The 21,457-nt window shown below is 45.6% G+C and overlaps 4 protein-coding genes across 4 annotated transcripts; 3 read left to right on the top strand and 1 right to left on the bottom strand.

Moving 5' to 3' along the window:
- Positions 1-208: 208 nt before the first annotated feature.
- PtA15_6A629 (uncharacterized protein) lies at positions 209-521 on the bottom strand (the record flags this gene model as incomplete). Its single annotated transcript, XM_053170354.1, has 2 exons — positions 209-240; positions 401-521. The coding sequence occupies 2 exons, from the start codon at positions 519-521 to the stop codon at positions 209-211; spliced, it is 153 nt and encodes a 50-aa protein (XP_053021554.1).
- An 8,524-nt stretch (positions 522-9,045) lies between these two features.
- Positions 9,046-11,584, top strand: PtA15_6A628 (uncharacterized protein; the record flags this gene model as incomplete). The annotated part of the gene is made up of 3 exons (XM_053170353.1): positions 9,046-9,092; positions 11,105-11,249; positions 11,423-11,584. 3 exons carry the CDS (start codon positions 9,046-9,048, stop codon positions 11,582-11,584), a joined length of 354 nt encoding a protein of 117 aa, XP_053021553.1.
- A 186-nt stretch (positions 11,585-11,770) lies between these two features.
- On the top strand, positions 11,771-12,518 carry PtA15_6A627 (uncharacterized protein; the record flags this gene model as incomplete). The annotated part of the gene is made up of 2 exons (XM_053170352.1): positions 11,771-12,384; positions 12,452-12,518. 2 exons carry the CDS (start codon positions 11,771-11,773, stop codon positions 12,516-12,518), a joined length of 681 nt encoding a protein of 226 aa, XP_053021552.1.
- Positions 12,519-16,558: 4,040 nt separating this feature from the next.
- Positions 16,559-16,793, top strand: PtA15_6A626 (uncharacterized protein; the record flags this gene model as incomplete). Its single annotated transcript, XM_053170351.1, has 2 exons — positions 16,559-16,574; positions 16,630-16,793. 2 exons carry the CDS (start codon positions 16,559-16,561, stop codon positions 16,791-16,793), a joined length of 180 nt encoding a protein of 59 aa, XP_053021551.1.
- Positions 16,794-21,457: the final 4,664 nt, after the last annotated feature.

Below are 21,457 nucleotides of genomic sequence, written 5' to 3'. Positions count from 1 at the left end.
AGACTCCACGCCGGGTATCCTCAGTTCTGAAACAGGGAAAATTTAAAGGCCTACATGATCACTCATTCAGAGTAGGAGGAGTGTTGTTGCGGAGCGCGCTGATTGGAGTATCAATGGAAGTGTGTGCAAACTTGGAAGATGGAAGTCATCCGGCTAAAAACTGGGTATTCAAACTTATAGCAAAGTTGAACTGGCAGAGACCAAGGGGCTAATATTTCATCTCAATCACCTGCGGAAGTGCTAGTGGAGGGGGAAACTGTGGTTTTTGTTTTTTACGTGTAAAAGTTATAAATTGAGGATTGGGGTTTCGCGCCAAGGGCTCAAATTAAAATTCTTTTTCTTCCCTCAAAAGGTTTGTCTTCTGCACAATTCCCCTTGAAAACTACATGTCTCGGCTTACAGAGCCGGGGGAATAGGCTGATGTCGCTGCGTCCATATGGCGTACCCATCACACTCGCGCCACTGGGACGGTACAGGGCGCCACTATGAAAAAAGGTTCCAGAGGCGCCACAAAGCGCCATCTGCGGGTGCCATGGCGCCAATGGTGACGCCAAAAAAACCATGCCTCTGTGTGGGTGTCCTTGTGACGCTCAGGTCAAGGGCGATTGCATGTTGCCCCGGTCATCTGGGCGCAACGGATTGATCCGCCACGGAGGAGTCCCTGGGCCGGTTGGTGCGGTCATGGCGCCATTCGGACGCAGGGGCCCTCGTGACGCCGTGTGACTCAAGAGACCCAAGGACGCCCTCAGCGGGCGTCGTGGTGTCGCCATAAGCTCAAGGTCACGGTGTATGTCTCACCGTCAGGCTTGGCTGGGGCCGATCGACCGAGCGGCACCAGCCATCTCTTGTCCTTTGCTCTTCGTGGCCGGCGCAGTCCGAATTGAGTCTGTTTGTTTTTGACACAATTTGGGCTAGGAGAGTATTTGTGTATGGGTTTTATTGTGGACATAAAGGAGGATGGTAAGCAAAGTAATCCAGGGAGACAAGCAAGCCCCCGTTGACGGTCTAGTAAGCCTGGTTTGATTAATATCAGTGAGGCGTTGATGACAAGGTTGAGAATAAATGTCATCAACTGTGGCATGGCAAGGGTGATTGGTTGTTATGGGAAGGCTTAGCGGATGCTACGACGCCATGTGTGTAACCAGAGATGGTTGTGCAGGCTTTTTGTGGCGTTGTGATGGAGACAGTCATCATGCAATGAGAATGATATTGAGGAGTGTGCCTATAAATAGGGTGAGCTGTGGCGAGTAGGAAACTCCAGTCGACCCGCTGTGCTGCACTTCCAGCAAGTGAGTAGACTCAAGCCCCTCCGCTGTTGCACTTGCACAGTTTGAGGGTTAATTCTTGATGACCCCCCTTTGCAATTGCCTTAAATGCGGCGCGCTGGGGGTTATCTGCCCAATACTTGCAACCTCTCTAGAAGGGGATGGGTATTGGGTCTGGTGTTGTTTTTTGGCTGTTTTTTTTCTTGTATTATTTTGGAGGGGAAACCCTTGATTTTTTTTTTTGTGATTGTCTGTCTTTAACACTGCCAATATGATTGTATCGGTTGGCTACATCCGCGCTTACATCAGATGTTTTGAACCGATGTTACATTGGTGGAAGCGTCCGACTTAACTGTCTTGCGATGTTACATTGGTGGTGGCAGATGTTACATCGCCGTGGTCCGATTTCAAAAGGGACAGTGGAGGACTTCCCGTTGGTTTTAGAAGACCGGCAAAATGTGATTTTCCATTTCTATTTTCTATTCTCAAGCAGTTTCTCTGCTGAAAAATAGAAAATAGAAATAGAAAAAACTGTCAAGCCAGCTTTCTAAATTGGCGGGAAGTCCTCCAGTGGCGATGTAACATCGCCGGGCACCCCACCGACACAACCCTTGGTTAACGTCATGTCGACCAAGTTGTGTACCCACTCAAATTACCTCCGACTCAACATCGGCCCAAGGCGAGATTGCATCGGCCATCAGCAACACAATGCTTGACTCAAAATCGGCTGGGGGCGTTTTTGGATCGGTGTTGACGAGACTACGATGGTATGGCACGATGCAACCTCGCCCTTGGGCGACACAACTCCGCTTTCGCTCGATGCGAACCCGCTCCCGGTCGATATAACATCAATTTCCGCCGATGCAATCTCGGTCAGAGGACCCGACGCAATTGCAGAGTAGGATCACACCAGGTACATAAGGCAAAACACTCGAATTACCGGGGCCTCCCTCCTTGAATTGTCTGTGTCTCTATTGGATGATGGATCTGCTAACTCAGACTATTAGTCCTGCTAACCGGGCACAGGAACTTGATACTTGTTTCTTAGATGGTCATCCACCAGCTCACTTGAACGGGTCAACACGACTCTGTCAGAGTTCGCCTCATTGTGGTGAGACCCTGGTAACCACTCGTAAGTAACCAAACTCTTGCTGTACCTGAATCAGCCTTCTGGCTGACAGAAGATGGCAAGGAATCAAAGACTAAACCCAGTTCGTTACCGTGTCCTTAGACAACGATGCCCGAACAGGTGATCGTAACCATCCTAGGCAGGACCAGGATGTTGACATGGACTCCACGAACCCTTGCGTGGCTTAGGAGATTCTGACCAGACTAGTCAAGAGTTTTTACCGTAAGAGTTTCCTCTACGAGACACTCATCAGAGAGTATAAAAGCAGCTCTGTGCTCCGCTCCAGTGAACTCACAGTCGCTCCTCTTCTCATATATTTTCGTGTCCTCAGATCCACAATACTCGAACTTATCACACTCTTGACTCAACCACCTTAGCTCCTCCCACTTGGGCAAACGCTGAGAAAACAATCTCTTTCACATTTTCTTCATTGTCATTAAAATTGTTTTATCTTTCCTCATCAGCATAAGCACGACGACCTCGTACCGTGCCCTGCCATTCTCAAATACTTTCTATCTTCTTTTCTCTTTACCTTAAAACATCTCGTGTGTTCTTGTCTTATCTCTCTCAGAGAGTTTCCGCTTCTCATAGCGCCATCACTCCTGCTCTCAGGTAAGAGCCAAAGCAACATCTGTTCCTGATCAAATAAACTTGTACAACCATTGTTCTAATTAAGAAATCAAACTCTCAGTTGTTCAATTCTTACAGATTTACAGTCTCGACACAGCTCAAACGGATCAACTTCTCACTATCAACTGACAGAGCAGGAACGAATAAATGGCGTCTACCAGCACCAAGGACAAGGTCAACAACCTTCCAATACTCCTTGGAACCAGTAACTACCCCCTTTGGATCAAACAGATGGAAGGTTACCTTGCGCACAAGAAACTTGACACTGGGCACTATGAATAGTGCCCCAGCACTCTGAATAGTGCCAAAGGCACTATGAATAGTGCCCCAGCACTCTGAATAGTGCCAAAGGCACTATGAATAGTGCCCCAGCACTCTGAATAGTGCCAAAGGCACTATGAATAGTGCCCCAGCACTCTGAATAGTGCCAAAGGCACTATGAATAGTGCCCCAGCACTATTCATAGTGCCTAGTGCCAAAGGCACTATGAATAGTGCCCCAGCACTCTGAATAGTGCCAAAGGCACTATGAATAGTGCCAAAGGCACTATGAATAGTGCCCCAGCACTCTGAATAGTGCCAAAGGCACTATGAATAGTGCCCCAGCACTCTGAATAGTGCCAAAGGCACTATGAATAGTGCCCCAGCACTCTGAATAGTGCCAAAGGCACTATGAATAGTGCCCCAGCACTCTGAATAGTGCCAAAGGCACTATGAATAGTGCCCCAGCACTCTGAATAGTGCCAAAGGCACTATGAATAGTGCCCCAGCACTCTGAATAGTGCCAAAGGCACTATGAATAGTGCCCCAGCACTCTGAATAGTGCCAAAGGCACTATGAATAGTGCCCCAGCACTCTGAATAGTGCCAAAGGCACTATGAATAGTGCCCCAGCACTCTGAATAGTGCCAAAGGCACTATGAATAGTGCCCCAGCACTCTGAATAGTGCCAAAGGCACTATGAATAGTGCCCCAGCACTCTGAATAGTGCCAAAGGCACTATGAATAGTGCCCCAGCACTCTGAATAGTGCCAAAGGCACTATGAATAGTGCCCCAGCACTCTGAATAGTGCCAAAGGCACTATGAATAGTGCCCCAGCACTCTGAATAGTGCCAAAGGCACTATGAATAGTGCCCCAGCACTCTGAATAGTGCCAAAGGCACTATGAATAGTGCCCCAGCACTCTGAATAGTGCCAAAGGCACTATGAATAGTGCCCCAGCACTCTGAATAGTGCCAAAGGCACTATGAATAGTGCCCCAGCACTCTGAATAGTGCCAAAGGCACTATGAATAGTGCCCCAGCACTCTGAATAGTGCCAAAGGCACTATGAATAGTGCCCCAGCACTCTGAATAGTGCCAAAGGCACTATGAATAGTGCCCCAGCACTCTGAATAGTGCCAAAGGCACTATGAATAGTGCCCCAGCACTCTGAATAGTGCCAAAGGCACTATGAATAGTGCCCCAGCACTCTGAATAGTGCCAAAGGCACTATGAATAGTGCCCCAGCACTCTGAATAGTGCCAAAGGCACTATGAATAGTGCCCCAGCACTCTGAATAGTGCCAAAGGCACTATGAATAGTGCCCCAGCACTCTGAATAGTGCCAAAGGCACTATGAATAGTGCCCCAGCACTCTGAATAGTGCCAAAGGCACTATGAATAGTGCGTGCCTTTGGCACTATTCAGAGTGCTGGGGCACTATTCATAGTGCCTTTGGCACTATTCAGAGTGCTGGGGCACTATTCATAGTGCCTTTGGCACTATTCAGAGTGCTGGGGCACTATTCATAGTGCCTTTGGCACTATTCAGAGTGCTGGGGCACTATTCATAGTGCCTTTGGCACTATTCAGAGTGCTGGGGCACTATTCATAGTGCCTTTGGCACTATTCAGAGTGCTGGGGCACTATTCATAGTGCCTTTGGCACTATTCAGAGTGCTGGGGCACTATTCATAGTGCCTTTGGCACTATTCAGAGTGCTGGGGCACTATTCATAGTGCCTTTGGCACTATTCAGAGTGCTGGGGCACTATTCATAGTGCCTTTGGCACTATTCAGAGTGCTGGGGCACTATTCATAGTGCCTTTGGCACTATTCAGAGTGCTGGGGCACTATTCATAGTGCCTTTGGCACTATTCAGAGTGCTGGGGCACTATTCATAGTGCCTTTGGCACTATTCAGAGTGCTGGGGCACTATTCATAGTGCCTTTGGCACTATTCAGAGTGCTGGGGCACTATTCATAGTGCCTTTGGCACTATTCAGAGTGCTGGGGCACTATTCATAGTGCCTTTGGCACTATTCATAGTGCCTTTGGCACTATTCATAGTGCCTTTGGCACTATTCAGAGTGCTGGGGCACTATTCATAGTGCCTTTGGCACTATTCAGAGTGCTGGGGCACTATTCATAGTGCCTTTGGCACTATTCAGAGTGCTGGGGCACTATTCATAGTGCCTTTGGCACTATTCAGAGTGCTGGGGCACTATTCATAGTGCCTTTGGCACTATTCAGAGTGCTGGGGCACTATTCATAGTGCCTTTGGCACTATTCAGAGTGCTGGGGCACTATTCATAGTGCCTTTGGCACTATTCAGAGTGCTGGGGCACTATTCATAGTGCCTTTGGCACTATTCAGAGTGCTGGGGCACTATTCATAGTGCCTTTGGCACTATTCAGAGTGCTGGGGCACTATTCATAGTGCCTTTGGCACTATTCAGAGTGCTGGGGCACTATTCATAGTGCCTTTGGCACTATTCAGAGTGCTGGGGCACTATTCATAGTGCCTTTGGCACTATTCAGAGTGCTGGGGCACTATTCAGAGTGCTGGGGCACTATTCATAGTGCCTTTGGCACTATTCAGAGTGCTGGGGCACTATTCATAGTGCCTTTGGCACTATTCAGAGTGCTGGGGCACTATTCATAGTGCCTTTGGCACTATTCAGAGTGCTGGGGCACTATTCATAGTGCCTTTGGCACTATTCAGAGTGCTGGGGCACTATTCATAGTGCCTTTGGCACTATTCAGAGTGCTGGGGCACTATTCATAGTGCCTTTGGCACTATTCAGAGTGCTGGGGCACTATTCATAGTGCCTTTGGCACTATTCAGAGTGCTGGGGCACTATTCATAGTGCCTTTGGCACTATTCAGAGTGCTGGGGCACTATTCATAGTGCCTTTGGCACTATTCAGAGTGCTGGGGCACTATTCATAGTGCCTTTGGCACTATTCAGAGTGCTGGGGCACTATTCATAGTGCCCAGTGTCAAGTTTCTTGTGCGCAAGGTAACCTTCCATCTGTTTGATCCAAAGGGGGTAGTTACTGGTTCCAAGGAGTATTGGAAGGTTGTTGACCTTGTCCTTGGTGCTGGTAGACGCCATTTATTCGTTCCTGCTCTGTCAGTTGATAGTGAGAAGTTGATCCGTTTGAGCTGTGTCGAGACTGTAAATCTGTAAGAATTGAACAACTGAGAGTTTGATTTCTTAATTAGAACAATGGTTGTACAAGTTTATTTGATCAGGAACAGATGTTGCTTTGGCTCTTACCTGAGAGCAGGAGTGATGGCGCTATGAGAAGCGGAAACTCTCTGAGAGAGATAAGACAAGAACACACGAGATGTTTTAAGGTAAAGAGAAAAGAAGATAGAAAGTATTTGAGAATGGCAGGGCACGGTACGAGGTCGTCGTGCTTATGCTGATGAGGAAAGATAAAACAATTTTAATGACAATGAAGAAAATGTGAAAGAGATTGTTTTCTCAGCGTTTGCCCAAGTGGGAGGAGCTAAGGTGGTTGAGTCAAGAGTGTGATAAGTTCGAGTATTGTGGATCTGAGGACACGAAAATATATGAGAAGAGGAGCGACTGTGAGTTCACTGGAGCGGAGCACAGAGCTGCTTTTATACTCTCTGATGAGTGTCTCGTAGAGGAAACTCTTACGGTAAAAACTCTTGACTAGTCTGGTCAGAATCTCCTAAGCCACGCAAGGGTTCGTGGAGTCCATGTCAACATCCTGGTCCTGCCTAGGATGGTTACGATCACCTGTTCGGGCATCGTTGTCTAAGGACACGGTAACGAACTGGGTTTAGTCTTTGATTCCTTGCCATCTTCTGTCAGCCAGAAGGCTGATTCAGGTACAGCAAGAGTTTGGTTACTTACGAGTGGTTACCAGGGTCTCACCACAATGAGGCGAACTCTGACAGAGTCGTGTTGACCCGTTCAAGTGAGCTGGTGGATGACCATCTAAGAAACAAGTATCAAGTTCCTGTGCCCGGTTAGCAGGACTAATAGTCTGAGTTAGCAGATCCATCATCCAATAGAGACACAGACAATTCAAGGAGGGAGGCCCCGGTAATTCGAGTGTTTTGCCTTATGTACCTGGTGTGATCCTACTCTGCAATTGCGTCGGGTCCTCTGACCGAGATTGCATCGGCGGAAATTGATGTTATATCGACCGGGAGCGGGTTCGCATCGAGCGAAAGCGGAGTTGTGTCGCCCAAGGGCGAGGTTGCATCGTGCCATACCATCGTAGTCTCGTCAACACCGATCCAAAAACGCCCCCAGCCGATTTTGAGTCAAGCATTGTGTTGCTGATGGCCGATGCAATCTCGCCTTGGGCCGATGTTGAGTCGGAGGTAATTTGAGTGGGTACACAACTTGGTCGACATGACGTTAACCAAGGGTTGTGTCGGTGGGGTGCCCGGCGATGTTACATCGCCACTGGAGGACTTCCCGCCAATTTAGAAAGCTGGCTTGACAGTTTTTTCTATTTCTATTTTCTATTTTTCAGCAGAGAAACTGCTTGAGAATAGAAAATAGAAATGGAAAATCACATTTTGCCGGTCTTCTAAAACCAACGGGAAGTCCTCCACTGTCCCTTTTGAAATCGGACCACGGCGATGTAACATCTGCCACCACCAATGTAACATCGCAAGACAGTTAAGTCGGACGCTTCCACCAATGTAACATCGGTTCAAAACATCTGATGTAAGCGCGGATGTAGCCAACCGATACAATCATATTGGCAGTGTTAAAGACAGACAATCACAAAAAAAAAAATCAAGGGTTTCCCCTCCAAAATAATACAAGAAAAAAAACAGCCAAAAAACAACACCAGACCCAATACCCATCCCCTTCTAGAGAGGTTGCAAGTATTGGGCAGATAACCCCCAGCGCGCCGCATTTAAGGCAATTGCAAAGGGGGGTCATCAAGAATTAACCCTCAAACTGTGCAAGTGCAACAGCGGAGGGGCTTGAGTCTACTCACTTGCTGGAAGTGCAGCACAGCGGGTCGACTGGAGTTTCCTACTCGCCACAGCTCACCCTATTTATAGGCACACTCCTCAATATCATTCTCATTGCATGATGACTGTCTCCATCACAACGCCACAAAAAGCCTGCACAACCATCTCTGGTTACACACATGGCGTCGTAGCATCCGCTAAGCCTTCCCATAACAACCAATCACCCTTGCCATGCCACAGTTGATGACATTTATTCTCAACCTTGTCATCAACGCCTCACTGATATTAATCAAACCAGGCTTACTAGACCGTCAACGGGGGCTTGCTTGTCTCCCTGGATTACTTTGCTTACCATCCTCCTTTATGTCCACAATAAAACCCATACACAAATACTCTCCTAGCCCAAATTGTGTCAAAAACAAACAGACTCAATTCGGACTGCGCCGGCCACGAAGAGCAAAGGACAAGAGATGGCTGGTGCCGCTCGGTCGATCGGCCCCAGCCAAGCCTGACGGTGAGACATACACCGTGACCTTGAGCTTATGGCGACACCACGACGCCCGCTGAGGGCGTCCTTGGGTCTCTTGAGTCACACGGCGTCACGAGGGCCCCTGCGTCCGAATGGCGCCATGACCGCACCAACCGGCCCAGGGACTCCTCCGTGGCGGATCAATCCGTTGCGCCCAGATGACCGGGGCAACATGCAATCGCCCTTGACCTGAGCGTCACAAGGACACCCACACAGAGGCATGGTTTTTTTGGCGTCACCATTGGCGCCATGGCACCCGCAGATGGCGCTTTGTGGCGCCTCTGGAACCTTTTTTCATAGTGGCGCCCTGTACCGTCCCAGTGGCGCGAGTGTGATGGGTACGCCATATGGACGCAGCGACATCAGCCTATTCCCCCGGCTCTGTAAGCCGAGACATGTAGTTTTCAAGGGGAATTGTGCAGAAGACAAACCTTTTGAGGGAAGAAAAAGAATTTTAATTTGAGCCCTTGGCGCGAAACCCCAATCCTCAATTTATAACTTTTACACGTAAAAAACAAAAACCACAGTTTCCCCCTCCACTAGCACTTCCGCAGGTGATTGAGATGAAATATTAGCCCCTTGGTCTCTGCCAGTTCAACTTTGCTATAAGTTTGAATACCCAGTTTTTAGCCGGATGACTTCCATCTTCCAAGTTTGCACACACTTCCATTGATACTCCAATCAGCGCGCTCCGCAACAACACTCCTCCTACTCTGAATGAGTGATCATGTAGGCCTTTAAATTTTCCCTGTTTCAGAACTGAGGATACCCGGCGTGGAGTCTTATTCCTTATCAGGTGATTTTGGATCCCACCTTTGTAGTACCCAAAAAATGAAGTCGTAGGTCTTTGGATTCAATGAGGTGGCCTTATATTTATTGCCTTCACTGAGCACAGTTTATTACTCAAGGATATGTAGGACCTTTTTTTTTTTTTTGAGGTCTCACAGGTTGTGCTGTCTTTGAATTCCTGGTACATATTATGTCATAACGCCGGTCTGCATTTGGCAAACATCTGAAAACAAGAACAAAATGTGCTCCTTGAAGTTTGCCGCTCTTGTTCCCGCATGAGACTTCCACAATTTTGCAATTTCCCAGAGAGCAACCAGCATCAATTTCTCTTATCGCCAATTTGGTGTTGGGTCAGGTTGCTAATGTGTTTGGATAGCCATACTAAGTTTTGTGAGCGTAGCATTATCACGGGGTTCTTTTGTCTTGGAGGCGTTGTTGTGTCTACCTTTAAACATGTTAAATCATTTTTTGGTCATATCAACCCCCGTTAGTTAGTGTATACTACACAGTTTGAAGGTACTAATTGCCACTAATTCCCAATTATCCGGAGTCTGATTCTACAGTTTATGGTAGTACCTCTGCACCGTCACCCACAGAAGCCTTGCTGATGATGTGTGATCTGCCCTCAGGTGACCTCAATTTTTCCCTGGTGCTAAGAGCAGAGTTTGGTTTGAACCACAACGCACAATGATGAATGAATGCTTCCATTTTTTTCCTGAATCATTCAGTGATAAACTATTTCTTGCAGGCTCAGCATGGATTTTTAGGATCATTGAATTATCTCAAGTGAAAGAAGGTGAAAAGGCTGCCATTCAGGCTGAACTTACCAAAGCCCTCAAAAAGCTTAATATTGAGGACTAATTGAAGTGGAAAAATAGCAATGTTCACATTGGGCTGTGGTCAGCAGAATTTCATGTAATTGCATTTTGTAATTGGAGTGTGACACATGTCACAGACCAAATTTAACCACTGGTGCAGAAAGGGTTCTCACCCTCATCAGCCAACCCCCCCCCCCCCCCCCCCCCCCCCCCGCCCATGTGCACAGTGCCAGTCAGATCAACCAAGCCTTGGCTTTACTCCACCAACAAAAAAAAATCATTGGAGTCCAGCACAAATAGTGAAATAAAAGTGCCATTTGGGAATCAAACATCCCACTTTCTTAAATCCACGCAATCCTAGACCTCTAGATCTAAGTTTTGGGGTGTTTTTTTCTCAAAAAATGGCACAAACAGCCCACAAATCTCACAATACATGTTGAAATCCCCAAAGGCCCAAAGGCCCTATGGATGACCCTCCAGCTGTGCCGCAGCAACGAGCAAAAGTGGGCCGGTTGTTAGAGTAGTCCAGGAAGGCCCTAATCAAGTGATTAGTGGGCTCCCAGGGAGGGGGTAGGACGAAACCGGATCCCCTGGGGGGACAATCCGCTGCCAACACCTCCCCCTTTTAAGTAAGCACAGTCATTTTTGTCGCCCAATAATATCCTGACTGTTGTCCCACACCACCCGCCACGGGCTCGTCGCCATCTGCCACAGACTCGTCGCCATCCGCCACGAGCTCGTCGCCATCCGCCACAGACTTGTTGCCATCCGCCACGGACTCGTCTCCATCCGCCACGGACTCGTCGCCATCCGCCACGGGCTCGCTGCCATCCGCCACGCTCTTGTCGCCATCCGCACCGTGGCCACTCAGCAATTACCGCAACCAACTCAGGTGTGTCACAGTCACCGCCTGCCCTCTGCACCCCACACAACGCACTGCTCCTCATCACTCCACGCCCCTATCCCCGCTATCAGGTACAAACAGCTTCACCTCGGCTGTTATCCCCGTCCATTTCTCAGGCATGTGTCCAGAAAGCAAGGCTGGCGGCCAACCCGGACGTCTTGTCGGAGAAAGACGCGGCCGTGTTGATGGGCTTGCAGTCCCCTGCTCATCGGCTTGCCGCCGCCGCCGAGAGCCCCAATGGGTCCCCGGGCGATCATAACCTCAACGATCTTCAGCTTGGCGCCGCGTAGAGGCCTCGACGAAGCACGCAGCGCCCGTCGCCCTCCAAAGCGGGCGCCGAGTCTCGTAAGTCTCGATCAATTCAGACTGTCATCGCCGGCCCACCACTTTCCTATTGTTTAGTTGCTTCTTTCACTCCCTTTTTTTGCTTCAAAGCCCTTCCAACAATTTTTGCAATCAAAGCAACCCTAGCGGCCATGTGCCTGCTCGCCAGCTTGTCTCACCAAAGATTTCCAAGCCAACGCCTCTCATCAGTTCCCGGACCAACTTCAACCTCAGGGTATCCTAACACTCAACCTGCGTCCTACGGACCCGGTGGCGAAGGTCATGGCATATCATCAATGCCCGCCCAACTATCGTCTACGCCCTCTAGCCAATCCTTTCCGGGCCAGTTATTGTCTACGCCCTCTGGCCAATCCCTTCCGGGCCAGTTATCATCTATGCCCTCTAGCCAATCCCTTCCGGGCCAGTTATCATCTATGCCCTCTGGCCAATCCCTTCCAGGCCATCCGGCAGTCCAAGACGGAGCAATGTCAGCTGGGTCGCCTGGGTCTGCTGGCACTGGCGCAAACGGCGGAAACTCGTATTCCAGCAGGATCTTCGACTTTAGGTTGACACCCTACATGAAATCCTCTGACCTGGATAACCCCAGCTTGTCTTTGAGCAAGTTGATCACGTACGTGGTCAAAGGTGCTGCAAGCCCATTGCAATATGTCTCCGTCTCCCCGCAAACCTCTGAGCTCGAGATCCAAATTCGGGATGACTCGATCTTTGCCCCAACCGGCGGTTTACAACAAGACGGCTTGATCAGGTGAATTACACTCTCATTTTTCGGGACTGCCTTCACTTGCCGATTGCTAACTGATTCTTGTTTGCAGGCAAACCGATGTCCTTCCAGCCATCAACAAAGCTACCACTCTCTCTGGGGTCACAACCTGGTATTAAGTACGTGCATGTGCTACGTCTCTCGAGAGCTCAGCCGTGCTCAGCATTTCGAGTGGCTCCGAAGTAGCTGACCTGATTTCCTAACTCGTAGACAATCCGATTGGACTCCAGAGCACCACTTGCGCTTGCTCATGGATACCTTTTGGCGAGCATTGAGCTACCCGTAGGTGTCTTTTACTGAAATCCACTCTGAATTAACGTAAAAATTAACTGATTCTCTCTCTCTTTTGATCAGTCCGGTAAGACGTCTTGAATCCACGACTTGATATTTTCTTTGATTCTGACCTTTTTCTCCGAACCAGGCGATCATGTTTTTGACATTTTCACGGGCTCAGACTTTGATTCTCAAAATACGGCTCACACTCCGAGCAGCAACCATCAGACCATCCGAGTCAGAGATCTCAGCGCCAACACTTTATACTCGGTCCCACTCAGCTACAACCAGGCTTACAACTTTGCAATTACTGTTGACTGGAACTCAAAGTGAGTCTCGGATTAGTTTGTCGTGTAGAGTGAGATTACGTTTCGGCAACACTGATTGAGGTGAGCTCGGCCAATTCATAGCACGCTCACCGTCTATGCCTCTAGCGGTAATAGTCCCCTGAGTAAGGTTGCTGGTCAAGTCCGCAATGACCCAAAAGTACTCGCCTCAGCGAACAGAGGAACTGGAGAGTACCATCTCCAAATAATTAAATTGTAAGACAAGTGTTTAATGTTCTTCGGACCACTCAGGAGAAAAAGCACCTAGGTGCGGTTGGCATAAACGTTAACTAAATTGACACAATTTGGAATGTCACAATCAGTCCCCTCCCCAATCCGCAAGACCCAGTCTCTCAACGAAGCGACGTACCTCATCATGGTATACGAGTAAATTGACAGCTCTTATGTCCGACAAATTCCGTTTTATTGTTTACTCGCCACTGACTTGCACCCACGTCCCTTTTTCCTTAGGAACCAATCAGATCAGAAGCCGCGTTCTTTTCAAAGGTGTTTGTGACTTCAGGCAGCCAGATTGAACAGCCTTCCTCGCGTGTCTAGGCCCTAGCCCTCTTTTAAAGGATTGTGACGATAACTAAGCTGCATACACCGTCCTGCACCTCAGGATTTTTACAATAGTGCCCTTCTGCTAAATCCAACTACATGTTGATCATTTTTCTCCGGGCCCGCAAGTCGGCCACCGCCTCGGACTTCTTGGGCTCCATCCGCAAAGGCCACGTGCTTGTCCGGCTCATTGAGGCCCTCACTAGGGCCGACTCCGGCTTCTCCATCAGGGACTTCCTCGGCGCCTCCCATCTCACTCAGCTCCACCTCCATTGCCCTGCTGGCCCAGATACGCCAGGTGCCTCTGGTATACATTCCAAAACAGATTGTTGTGATGTGCTTCTTTTTCAGAAGGATGGTTAGATTTGAATTTCAACTGTTGTTTACCTTGCTTCCTGGAAAAGCAAAGGGTATATATCCTACCCAATGTCAAAAAAATATTGCACTTGCTCATAATGTCCTGAACAATTTATTGGTCTCAAGATAGCAAGCAAGGCTTGTTGAACTTCTTCTTCAGCCACAAACCTGCCAACCAATGAGAGGAAAAAAACACAGTCCATGACATTGAGAGGTTAACTGTTAACAATAATCAAAAAATAATGAATTGAATGTACATGCACAGAGTTTGAAAATTGAAACAACACATGAGTTTTGATAATTCAATTGCCAATCTAAAGCACAGCTCACATGAGGATATTCTAAGTAGCATATCTCAACAGAATGGCAGATTTTGAGAGGAGAAGAGGCATATTATCCAGACCCTCTGCATCAGAAATAACCCATAGTAATACTGTAATACCACACAGAATCACCAATTGTAGTCAACAAGAGGACAGGAGCTTATTTTGGCACTTCATAGATGCTTAGTTTTCCTGTTTGCTTCATTCCTCAGCCCCATCATTCAGACCTTTGCTCACCACCAGTTTTCTGAAATTTCATGAAAGGGCCCACACAAATTGAGTGGGATACTTGCTGCCTGTGGGGGAAGGCGGGCCGGGGGCTTGCCAGGGTAAATGGAGTGGGGGGGCTTACACCCTGCAGCGGCGTAGCCGCTTTGGCCTCTAGTGCCATACAAAAGGCAGTGGCAGCTAATTAATTTTAATTTTCCAAATTTTCCAAGACCCATAAACCCACAAAAATCACCTTGATTTCTTGTTCTGGGGGCCAGTTTTTTTGCTCATGAAGATATTTGACCTGAAGTACTGTTTGAGGGTTTTGTTTTTGCTCCTTGGTTCTTGATGGCGGCCCGGGTTGAAAAACAATTTCTCTTAGAAAAAGAGATCCCTTAAAGTAATTCACATGCCATATTATGCATATCTGCCTTATCTTTTCATCATAGTTTGTATTCTGGATACTGGTAAACTATTTCCTTGATTTATTTCAAAGTAAGAAGAATAATGCACAAAGTCTTACCAAGCAAAGGCTCAAACTGAAATATCCGTTGATCACTGTGTCATACTGGTGTTTTGATATGTTTGGGGGACTGAAAATTCAGCGGCGCAGCCGCCTTGGCCTCTAGTATCACTAATTTGGTAGTTTCTTGGTGTTTCTCCAACTATATCTCAGCGCAGCGTGGAAGTTCTTCCATGATATTGGTGCCAAAATGATCAAATATGGTCAAAGATTCACTGTGTACCTTGAATGACCACAAAACCCCCAAATGTAGCAGCCACAATGTGATCAGTTGCCAAATATGACTAATTTGGTAGTTTCTTGGTGTTTCTGCCACTATATCTCAGCGCAGCGTGGGATTTCTTCCATGATATTGGTACCAAAATGTTCACATGCACTCAAACTCTCAATTTGTACCTTGAAAGACCACAAAACCCCCAAATGTAGCAGCTACAATGTGATCTGTTGCCAAATATCACTAATTTGGTAGTTTCTTGGTGTTCCTCCCACTATATCTCAGTGCAGCCTGGGAGTTCTTCCATGATATTGGTACCAAAATGTTCACATGCCCTTAAAGATTCACTTTGTACCTTAAATGACCACAAAACCCCCAAATGTAGCAGCCACAATGTGATAGGTTGCCAAATATCACTAATTTGGTAGTTTCTTGGTGTTTCTGCCACTATATTTCAGCGCAGCGTGGGAGTTCTTCCATGATAATGGTACAAAAATGATCAAATGGCCTCAACGGATCATGGTGTACCTTCAATGACCTCAAAACCTCCAAATGTAACAACCACAATGTGATCAGTTGCCAAATATCACTGATTTGGTATTTTCCTGGTGTTTCTCCCACCATATCTCAGCGCAGCGTGGGAGTTCTTCCATGACATAAGACACCTTACTCAAATCTGGTAAAAACGTTAAATCAATCTCAGGACTAGTAGAAATTTAGGATATTGGATATGATGAGTCATATATACAAGCCATTAAATTTGAACAAAATTGATGTAGCATGATATATTGAGACTGATTTTTTTTTTTCCCTTTTTTTTTGGAAAGTAGATTTCAAAACTTCTGCAAGGTTCAAGGGACAATAATTCATGCCTCCCCATTCCTCCTCCCCCCTTCCCCTCCCTGCCTGACTTAACAGACTATTTTTTCTCAGGAATAATTCATATGAGTATGTAAAAATGACCTATTTGATCTGGCAAAAAATTTGCTATGGTTGAAAACTAAGAAAGGAGGAAATTAAGAGAAAGAGAGATGATAGAAGGGTTATGATGTTTCTGGAAGGAAACAAATTAAAGAGAAATTTCAAAAAAAAAAAAAAAAAAATCAATATAATTTGATCAATATATGCCTTCCCAAATTCATCCATGTTTGTAGTGTACAGCCCGCTGACCCCGGCTCGCGCCTCCAGACCGCCTTTGTCCTACTGCCCTGCGACCTCTACTTCCAGCCCGCCCGCCCGCCCCCGCCCAGCCTCGAGTGCGCCCAGACCGCCCCCATCGACGACCGCTCGCTGCTCTCGATCGTTGAGCGACACCGGACGAGCCAGGTCCTGCTGACGACGGTGTTCTACGAGCGCCAGGCGAACACGCTGGATGTCCGGGACGGCAAGTCCTTCCGCTCCCTCCTTCCCGCGCTGCAGAGACTGACGTCCTGATGAGCACAGGCCCCGGCCTCGCCCTGGTCACGCTGGATCCGCGCTCCGGCGTGCTGCTCAACCTGCAGGAGCTCGACGGCTTCGGCACCCAGATGCTCGTCCGCATGGCCTTGGTTGACCGCTTCCCCACCGCCATCCTCTCCAGCTCCCTCGTCCCCGCCCATGTCTTCTGAGCTGTTTTAGTCACCCCCTTGTATTCCTCTTTTTGAAAGATTTAAAGGGAAAACCTTGATCTAAATTCCCACAAAATTTTAGATTCCATGCAGGTATCCACATCCAGGTGCCAAAGACCACCCCGATCCAAGGGCCAGCATTCCATCATCAAAGTGAAAAATAAAAATAGAAATTCATTATACAATGTAAAAAATGGTGAACAAGAAAGGCAGGTCAACAGTGAAATTGAATCTTGATTAGCAGGATGAATTAATCTTAGTCACTGAAGCTGTTTGGAAAATTTCAATCTTGAATATTAGAAATAAAATGTGAAGCTTTGAGGGATTAAGTGATTAAGACGTGATAAGAAGGGGAAGCAAACCAAAATCCGCATGAACACACATTTAGGCCCCATGTGTCAGTTGAAATTTCAAAGGAAAGGGTCCCTAATTGATCTATTGTAATTTCGACATAAAATAGAGATCATCTTTCTCTCTTTATTCAACAATCTATGGTAAATCTGTTCATATTCAGGTTTTATCTTCTCATTGTGTTTCCTATACCCTTCAACAATCTCATTTTCAAGGTGTAAGTTATACTTACCTATGAAACATGGCATGGTGGAAAGAGTTTGATAACTGTCATTAAGCGTATCAATGCTTTCTCTGCTTGAGGCAAGTGAAACTAGCTTCACTATGTCTTCAAAGTCAGATTGGGTGTAATTTCTTTTTAGTGATTTTGAATTGAGAATCAAATCTAGGAATGTAATATTATTTATCCTTTTTTCAAGAAAATTATCAAAAAATTAGTTTTTTCAGATTCACAAGCTATTTGTTATCATCAAATTGAGAACATACACTTCATTGATTACTCCTGGACATAGGTTGAATTCAATGTATCCCAAGAGCGAAAAAATTGCTGGGACCAGTTTTTCATTATCAGGAGCAAATGTAGAAAAAATTTCAGGGCATTTGGTAACCAGTTTGGTAATCATGTTGATCATTGTTTGTTTGAATCCAGATGGATCAATCAATATTGGAGAATCAAATTCATCTTTTCTTTTTAGTAATATTGAATTGTTGGCTGCAATTAAATCTTTCAATTTACCAAAATAGTTTTCAGTTGAAAGTAAGCTTGAAACTTCTTTCCAATTTTCTGTATGGATACCTTCTCTCTCTGCAATTGTTTCACCATTCAAATATTTTGATTGAATAGTTTGCATGAAATCTTCACAAATCTCCTTTACATATTCTACATGAGAAACCAAATCAAGAAAGATTTCTTCTTTTTTCCCCAAAACTTTTTTGAATGAATAGAAATATTTGAATCAGTAATCAAAGAATATGACTTGATTTAATTTTGAAGAATCATAGAATTACCTGAAGGATACCTATTAAAGCAATGCCAGTACCAGTGTGTTGTAAATCTGATAGGTCTTTTTGGCAAGATGTTTGAAAGCCAGTGATCATTGGTAAAGTTATGGGTGATTAAAATAACTTCTTTCACTATCCTATCATCTTCAAACATATTTCTTACCATACTTCCATTGATCAGTTGATTTTCAAACAAAAAATTCAAAACTGTGTTTGCATATTTCCAAGCTGTGGAATAATCAAAGGGTATGAATTTTTCCTTCATGTAGGGATCATTGAAAATGTTTTTGTGATCAGTGATAAGCTTCATCACATCTTTCAAAACAAAATTTCCAGATTCCTGAAGGTATTCCTGGAATATTTGTGAAGATGATTCAATTGGAATTATTGGTGAGGTAGTTTCTTGGGATTCAAGGCTGTTCCGAGTTTCAAGCATCCATTTGGTGAGGTCATCTGATGAGAAATATGTCTTGATGTTTGCTAGTTGCAAAAGCCTCCATTGCATGAATTCCTTGATATTCTTCTCAGATTGTTCAAGTATGCTTCTTGTCTTGGATACCTGCTCATAGTTGAGATGTGGGGCCATATGTTCCAAAGCAGAAAGATACCTGTTTAATTCATTTGTCAATACAGAAATTGGTTCTGAGTATTTATGAACCACTGCAACTTTTTCTAAAATATTGAAGGGAAAGTTATCTAACTTCAATTTCCAACACTTGGTTATCTATCCAAAAAAAAAAAAAATCAAAGAGACTTTACCTTGATTCATGTCCCAAGCCTCAAGTATCCTTGAACCTGAATAAAGAGAACCAATCAGGAAAATGAGGTTAAAATTTTTAAATGGAGTGATTCATTTTCAGAAATAAACTGACGCCTTTGAGGCAAAATATCTTGGCCTGTTCTCTTTTTTTTTCTGGGTGGGATTGAATCATCTACTAGGAAGGGTGATTCATGTGGCTTGATCGCAAGTGCTTTGGTATTTTTTTGTGAATGGTGAGTATTAATCAGATTTTGAGCAAGATTTTCAAGGTTTAAGAGATGCCATGGAAAGTGTTCCAACAGATGCACTTGATAAAAATATGAATGCTCACCATGTAATCTATCATCTGTTCTGAGTTTCCTCACTCCACTACTACTTGCTTCAATCTTATTACTGAGCTCAGGTAAAACTGCAAAGATTGAAATGATCCAGGAAGTAAGAAGAAGTGATTGGTAAAGCATGAAAAGAATGATTAAGGAAGTTTGAGAAGGTGTTTGGAAAGGTAGTGAAGATGGATATATGGAGCAAGGTGATAAGAGTGCACAGAAATTAATGGTTTTTATGCATTCAAGATTGAGCTAAAGAAGCTTTACTTTAGACATTACTGACTGTATATCTTTGTGGTTTGGATGAGGGCAAGCTTGAAGAATACAGGATTATATACATGTTTCTATTTTTCAGTGTCCAGATTGTCACAGCAATCTTCAATATTACTAACACAAAAACACTCTCTGGCTCAAAACCTCATCCTTGATGATTTGTATCAGTTCACCACAAAAAAAAAACCATGTGCTTGATGGAAATTGAAATCACACCAGATTCAGCTAGCTATCCGCAATCTATATACATGCCATCCACCCTACTGAGAGTATTTTATACTCATTCAATCCCTCCCACAGTTACTCCTGGTGATAAAAAAAAACTCCTCTCAAGCTAACATTTGGACTGTGTATATCATAAATTTCTTGGGGGTGTATCATACAGATCTCATTTCAAAGCATATGACACCTACGCAAGACATGAGGTCACAGGTACATGTCTTCAGAAGCAGTGTGTGAACATGGAAACCAGGGAAAAAAATCTTTCACATCTGTACCGTACACACATAGATGATCTAAAACAATGCCCGGTGGCGCTCCATCAAAGGTCAAACCAATCCAATACAGGTATTGCTATTGGTACTTATTGATATTGGTTTGGTTTTGGGTTTGATACTCTGTATTGGTATTGGATCCAGACTCAGCCACCAATAAAATCAATACATGCAGATTGTTTTGCCAATAGAATCTAATACTGGGTGTATTGCTGGTATGGGATGTTAGATTGAAGCCCTAATTGCCCAGAGAATGTGCACTTTTTTCAACAGTAAACCCCAGTTTTTTTTCTCTTCAATACAATAAACGGGATCAAAATCCTTATGTATTGAAAAAAACAATAAGGTACACAGTATTAGCCAATCCTGGTGTTGTATTGGATTGGTTTCACTGTTGGCTCCACCTTTCCGGCTTAGACCAGGTTGAATTGAACCCAGTTTTAGCTAGAGTGATGCAGGTTTTACTAGCAGTCAGCCAGCCAAGAGTTGGGGTGCTTGAGATTTCAAGGTGTTCACATGACAAATAATTCTTAGAATCTGGCGGCTGTGCTGATTTTTGGGCAAGTACTCCCCCAGAACAGCTGAGAGAGACCCCTACAAATTGCAATGTTGCTTGGTCCAATTAAGTGGCTCTTCAAGTTGGAGTGTGAGCACCATGGCTCTCAAGCTGCAATTTGAGCGCCCTGATCAACAGCCAAACTGACCCAAGTCACTTACCATGGCAGCAGTGTTTTACCACTCTGCTGTAGCAAGGAAACTGAGCTGGGTCACATTGTGCAAGACAGAGAATGGAGGACTTCCAGTTCCTGTCAATCTGGAAACCCTTTCCAGACCTAGATCTGAGCCAAATTTTGCAGGGAAATCTAGGCTTTGGGACTCTGGGAGCCTCTCTGATTGCAACAGGAAGTTGTTAAATTTGATCCAGGGGATTATGCATGATGGACGCAGTCCGGCCAGATTTGCTGCATATGTAGGGGAAATGAGCCGATTTTAACGCGCCCACCATCCCAAGTCTGGTGCTGTTCCGGCCCAAAAACCGCTTCATCACCACTCCAGAATCACTTCACAGGAGGTGGAGTGGGCTCGTAATTATGTGTGTCAGATAGGTAAAAAACTGTGAAATTGAAGCTGAGATTGCAGGCTGCAAGTCTGTCTACTCTAACTCAGATGTGTTTTTAAACTAAAAACTACATTTTTAAAAACATTTTGAAAAGAAAATATGTGTTTTTTTGCCAGAAATTCTTGATTCTGTAATGTGAATGGTGTAACCTTAGAGGTAAGCCTCTCCTTTAGAGACGCTTTGCGCCTCCTCAGAGAGGCTTTGTTAAGCTTGGGTGGGAGCGTGGTGAGCCTAAACTTGAAACACGGCCTTCTGGCTCACTTTCCCACGAAAATCTCAGCCCCAGACCTGGGCGCCTCCCACACAAGTTTTAGAGCCCCCAAAACTGTGCAGATCTC

Source organism: Puccinia triticina, chromosome 6A, assembly GCF_026914185.1.
Source record: "Puccinia triticina chromosome 6A, complete sequence".
NCBI classification, from domain to species: domain Eukaryota; kingdom Fungi; phylum Basidiomycota; class Pucciniomycetes; order Pucciniales; family Pucciniaceae; genus Puccinia; species Puccinia triticina.
Note: the sequence above shows the minus strand (reverse complement) of the source record. Positions and strands in the feature narration are given on the sequence as shown.